Source organism: Osmia bicornis, chromosome 2, assembly GCF_907164935.1.
Source record: "Osmia bicornis bicornis chromosome 2, iOsmBic2.1, whole genome shotgun sequence".
NCBI classification, from domain to species: domain Eukaryota; kingdom Metazoa; phylum Arthropoda; class Insecta; order Hymenoptera; family Megachilidae; genus Osmia; species Osmia bicornis.
Window position 1 is genome coordinate 8,166,338 of NC_060217.1, and position 6,285 is coordinate 8,172,622.

Below are 6,285 nucleotides of genomic sequence, written 5' to 3' on the forward strand. Positions count from 1 at the left end.
CTTCTCCAGCAATCCCTTCCACGTGGGTCCCAAGAGTCCTCTCTCCCCACCATCGGGCCCTAAGAAAACTGGGCAGCATGGTCCAGACCACGAGATCGCCAGGTGAAGCCAGTTTACGCAACGCTTCCGTACGCGAAGCATACACGGTGATCCCAAAGGAACCCCGTCACTCTCGTTCATTCAAATTCGGAAATCAAGAAAACATCAGGATGTCTGACAGAAACAACACCAGTGTCTAGAAGAATGTTCTAATTCCAAGAACACACGAATGATCATCATTTCAACTTTTGTCGCTCGGTTTCGTTCGTTTAAATGAGATGACAATAGCTTGAAAGGATCTTCGATCGCAAGATTGCAATTGTTAAGAAATAAAGAAGAAGACGGAAGAGAAGATTACAAGAATGACTGCATACACCAGTTTCCAACAGTACGACCTGCTAGATTCCGAGGGCTACGGGTCAGCCAGTAGCCCGGAGTCGAATCCTCGCAGTTGGACCCACCCGGAGATCTACCCTCAGCCACCGAGATCCAGAGGAAGTAGTTGTGGTAGTGTGAGTTCCATCGATTGTCAGAACCGTGAGTACCAAGAGATCGGTGCGACGAATGGTAGCTTTCACGTGACAGCCACCGGCTTCAACTTCACCGAGTTCTACGAGGGTTACTACCAGGAGGGTTCCCGAAACGACCATCAAATCAGTCATCCTAATAACCCTAGAATCGTGAAGGAGCACGGGAAGATGTACAGGATGAACGAGTGCGTGGAAAATTACGACGGTGTACCAGGTCGGACCGAGTTCTCCAACGAGGTACCATCGGTCAGACAGAACCCGGACGTCTCTACCAAGGTGGAGCACAACGTCTTCGGTAACAGCAGGTGCGATTTTGTCCAGAATCAAGAGAATTTCTTTCCTTCGAAGAGTTACGGTGTCCCGAAAGGTGACGGTTTTTTGGCTAGGAATAACGGCAATCCTTATGGGCAACGAAGCGACGTTCTTTATTTGGGCGCCGCATACAGCGTGCACAGAAACGAAAATTACATTCAGAATAACAACCAGAGTGGTAAATGCGAGCCGTCCAGGTATCAGAAAAACGACGCTCTTCACGTGTCGTCGATGGAATACGGTGGACAGAAGAAGGATGCTATGCAGAAAATCAAAAATGGCACGCCAGGGATCGAGGTGTTGAGGAAGAGGAGATTGGCGGCCAACGCTCGTGAGAGAAGAAGGATGAATAGTTTGAACGACGCGTTTGATAGACTCCGAGATGTTGTGCCCAGCCTCGGTAACGACAGAAAGCTCAGCAAGTTTGAGACTCTACAAATGGCGCAGACTTATATTGCTGCATTGTACGAGCTGCTGCAAAGGGAGTGAGCAGGAGGATGAAACTCTTGGAGATCAAATCGAACGCCGCTGACTATCTGTGAATAAGGAACTTCCTTTTCAAGATAATCGAGGTACTACTTGAAGTATTCCAAGTAAAAAAAAGGATTCGAGGCTGAGGTTTGATTGGCGTGATTTCGAAATGGTACTTTTCGTATTACTTGAGAAATGGTACTTTTGTACTGTTTTTTGAGAGAGTATGCAGACGTTGCCAAAATATAAGCATCTCGAAGTTTCTATTCCTTTCAACTGGGATCTTCTGAATTACGAATGTCATCGAGACGGAAAATGGTCCTCTAGAACGAACATCGATGGTTCAGCTACCGATGGACGACAAAAACCAGATTTCACGTGATCCACAACATTAATTGACAGATAAGTGGTATGCTATTGGAAAAAGTATATAAGCGTTGTTAATAATCTTAAATCTAAAATTTTGTATTTGAAAAGTATTATGGGCTATCGGTGACCCATATGGCATGGAACGTGTTAACCCTCGGACGGCGGACTAAGACTAATTTTAGTATTTTCTTTATATTCATTTTCAAAATTTTCAATTATTCCTTCGGTTATTCAAATAAAGAAGCATCCTTTTATTGGTGTGAGGCATGACTGTTTCACCACTGCCGTTCGATGGTTAATATTTAAATTAAATCTTAACATTTTGACGACTCTAATTAATTTCTTGTGTTATTATGAAAAAATAGTAATTTTGTAGTGTACATTATAGAAGCTGTGAAATATTTTTATTTTAAATAGTAGAAGGAACCTAAAATTGAAAATATCAATATTAACCCTTCCTCGGATTAATTCAGCATATTTCATAATTATTTGAAAATTTATGTAATTTTCTATTATTTAAAATAGTACTTAACACGTTGACCGCCACCGTGAAAATGAACACTTAAAACTTTAATTATTAAAAATAATTATTTAAAAATAATCAAGTCATTATTAGTGTACGAGAGTAATGTTATTCAAAATAATATTTTTCTTATAATTATTCAAGTATAATTAATGCGCGGTACCGATCATCACTTATCTCGACGGTGTTCAGCGTGTTAATAACGACCCCAGGAAACTATCTACCCGACGAAGGATTAAATATATGATCGTCAAAGTGTTAAAAGTATATACTCCAAATTTTTACAAACTTCTCTGTGGAACGCGGTCCAGCAGCATCAATAATTCTCCGAAGAAACCGGGGAAAGAATTTCAATTTCGATCCTTGCGGATAGTTTAATTAGCGATGATTGCAGCATGTACACCGCGCTTCTCGCTAATGCTTTTTCCTCGTGCGGCCTTGTTGCCGGATTCCGAAACATTTTTCAAAAGATCGAATCGCGATAACGTCTTTGATACCAGAGTCTGACGAACTTCTCTGACTCACAGAGGTGTTCAAATTATTAGACTAATTATGACCACCATAATGTTTAATGAAATTTTATTAATAGGAAATTTTACAAATAAATTAGCAATATTCTTAAATATTTTTTTTATGAATTATTTAGCTAATTTTCTCATTTAATTTTATCTAACATTTCCAGTGCTCGTTAAAGTAAGAAAGTGGTAAAATTTTATATTGCTATTATAAACTGTAAATTTCATTATTAAAAATTTTCTTCCTCATTTTTCGGTCTAATAATTGGAATACCTCTCCATACAGAGGGATGCAACTGGCTTTGCAAGGATACGAATAGCGGAGGCGTACTTGTCTAGAGTTTAATTGTACATAGACCCCTAGTGTCTTATTGTTAGCTGTAGGCTTTGTGTAAATATCTGACTAGATTCGACTAAGTTATTGCGACGCTGTATAGGTAATTATGTACATATATAAATAGAAAACAGGGATCTCTCGATAGAGCTGATTTATTCACCTGGCTACGAAAAAAACGTAACATCCTTGTATTGCACGATGGTACTTGATAATTAATGAACTACTGTGCATTTTTTGTTCGTTGATCACACGTTCAATATTTTTACATTTTGTGTAAAAACCAATCTGGAAGGTACCTCGTCAACTAACTGTAAAGCTTAGTTTACATTGGTAAAGTAAATAAATACAGTAAGAAAAATTCGGTAAATGATTGTCAAAGTGCTAAGAATAAAAGAAAATGAAACAGCAGAGTACACTGATAAATGATATCTAAAAATAGTAGTTTACTATTGGTTTTATCAATGTAAACTAAGCTTAAAGAATAGAGAACTTCACAATTGACTAACAGTTTCCCAGGCAAACCAAAGAACCTGTAATCGTTAAGGAAGACACTGCGTTGACCGAATTCATTCCTCGACTAACAGAAATAAACAAGAAAATTGAATGAAGTTGTAGCAGAGAATCTGTACTTTGATTTGTTAACACGTTGACTATCACACTGAAGTTATTGAAAATTTCATTAAATAGTATTTCTATTCTAAGCATAGTTTATCTATTATTTTTACATTATTTCTATTGTTTCTAATTAGCTAAATCAAAGAGATTTTTATGGAAAATTAAATGTCACCAAAATATGGCAATCAACGTGTCAACCCTTGTGATCCAAAATCGGTGTAGTATTCTATTCTATAAACAATGCTTTTTAATTGTCAACATGGTTAATTTGGAGGTCAAGATTCAGAGGCAATGTTCCTCCCGCAATTAGGCGTATGCAAAAATCGCCGGACAAATGGCGACGGTCGGCCACCTCCACTTAGCAGTCAATCACAATTAAATACAATTTTGCGCAGGCTTCGGGGCCCGGTAATGGCGCAAAAAGAGAGCAAATTGAAATCTCCTAGCTGACAGAATGATAGATGGTGCCGACCAGACGCGAAAAGAGCGCGAATGAGAAGCAAAGGAAGAGTAAGAGAGTTACTTTGCTTTTCTTCGCGGTGCAAGGAAGATGCTTCTCTTCATTCCGAAGAGATGCACGAAAATACTGAAAGTCAAGCAACGGTTTATGTTAGTATAGTCGCGGTTATGATATTCTGAGGCTGTAGCTTTCAAAAGAGGCATTAAACGATGTCGCGACACTTGGAAGTGTACAGGGGGGTTTTGTTTTAAAAATTTGAAAATTACAAATTGAAAGCTTCAAGTTTGAAATGTAAAAGCTTCAAATTTAGAAGCTTTGTAATCTGAAAGCTTCAAATTTAATTACTAAGAAATCGTATAACCTCAGAATATTCTAATGGGTGTCAATATTTTCAAGTCAAGCCGACTACTGTTAATATCACTAAACATCTTCATTAGAAGAAAATGGCAATTTATCAAAATCTTCATTACCAAATTACCATTGTTTTCTCTCTTATTCTTTCTCCTTCTCTTCAAATCAACAACTGTCAGTACACATTGCTTCTCCAACAAATTAATTAAAGCAGCTCGTAATTATCAAAGAAAGATGCGATCGTAATCTATAACCATAATCATAAATCCAACTAATTGTACCACAAGAGTCTTGACTAAAAGAAACATCATATCGTTACACGTGCTCGCTAAGCTCCTAGAAATTAACCACTGTGGAACAAAGAAGAGAATCTGAGTCTTGAGTAGACAGCTTCCTCAATTAAGACGATAGAAATATACTTGATTCATTCGTCGATCAAACAGAAACGGTTAATTATTCATCAGCTTGTTCACGATTGGAACTATGATGTGGGAGTTAAAACAGAAGGGGTGGAAGAGAAGATCCATTGGCGTAACTAGGGTGGTCTAGGGTGGTTTTGGTCCTCTAGCTTTAGCTGTGTTACAATAGTAATTAATTTTCCAATTTTTCAATTTTTCAATTGCGAGCTTCAATTCGCAATTTTCTAAATTTCAAGTTTTCAAATTATAAGCTCCAATTTGCAATTAGCTGATAATCAAGCTTCCAATTAGTTTCCAAATTTTAGGCTTTCAATTTACTATTGTACATTAATAATATACCCAGTGAATTTTCAAAAAAAATAAATTCTAATGAGGAAAATTCAGCCTGACCCTTACCCACTTACGTCAATGATAATATGAAAGCAATTGAAGCTCATGTGTGGCCGTTTCTTGGCAAACAATGCAGGCAAGAGGTGTTAATCAGTGAACGTGGAACGTCTTCATTTGTGCATCAGGCCGTGTTTCGTCATCGTAGCAAAAGCTATTTGTCTTACGTCGTGGGATTTTGCACGGCTGAGTAATGAGAGGATACTCGATACGCTTCAGGAGCTTGCACTTGACGGAAAGAAGCTGACACAAGAGGAAGAAGTAGGCGAACCGACCAAGAAAATCATTTCCGATTACATATAGCGATTCTGGTAGCGCAAGGCACTTTGTTATTCACCGTGGAAAAAGTCTATTCGTTCCGCGCGGTTTTGTTTATTTGTGTAAATATGTGTAAAAAATATGCAACTTAGATTTCTAGAGAAAAACGTTTTTCATTGTGATGCTGTTTGATGCACATGAAATGACTGGAAATTACTATGCCATAGTGGAAATAAGAGATTATTCACCAAATTGCTTAATATTTGTTGATATGTTAAGGGCTGGAGGGCTATTTAAATTTTCCAGTTTCAAATTCCGAGCTTCTAATTTGCAATTTTTTAATTTTTTAAATTTTTAAAAATTTTTTAAAATTTAATGCGTCCGCCACTGATAACCCATCACAACAACCTTTAAAATGTCAACCCGTTTAACTTTGAGATGATATAAAATTTTTAGAAACATTTCAAAATTCCGAAGCGTTTTTCTTTAAACACTCAACATTGAAATTTATAACTTTAAGAACCGCCTAAAAAATTACAGGTATTTTCAAATTAAGTCGCATCGTTTCTATTTATTCTTTTTTAAGTGAAATACGCAGTTTGTTTCTTCTCGCGTGCCGTTCACGGCGATATTATCATAACTCGCTTCTAATTTGCAGACAAGCCACGACGGAAACGTAAAAGAAACTAAGGGGTTTCT

At 37.5% G+C, this 6,285-nt stretch overlaps 1 protein-coding gene across 1 annotated transcript; it reads left to right on the plus strand.

The window, feature by feature from the left end:
* The first annotated feature begins 401 nt into the window (after positions 1–401).
* Positions 402–1,370, plus strand: LOC114875655 (protein dimmed-like). The gene has a single exon (XM_029186184.2). The coding sequence runs from the start codon at positions 402–404 to the stop codon at positions 1,368–1,370; it is 969 nt and encodes a 322-aa protein (XP_029042017.1).
* The last annotated feature ends 4,915 nt before the right edge of the window (positions 1,371–6,285 follow it).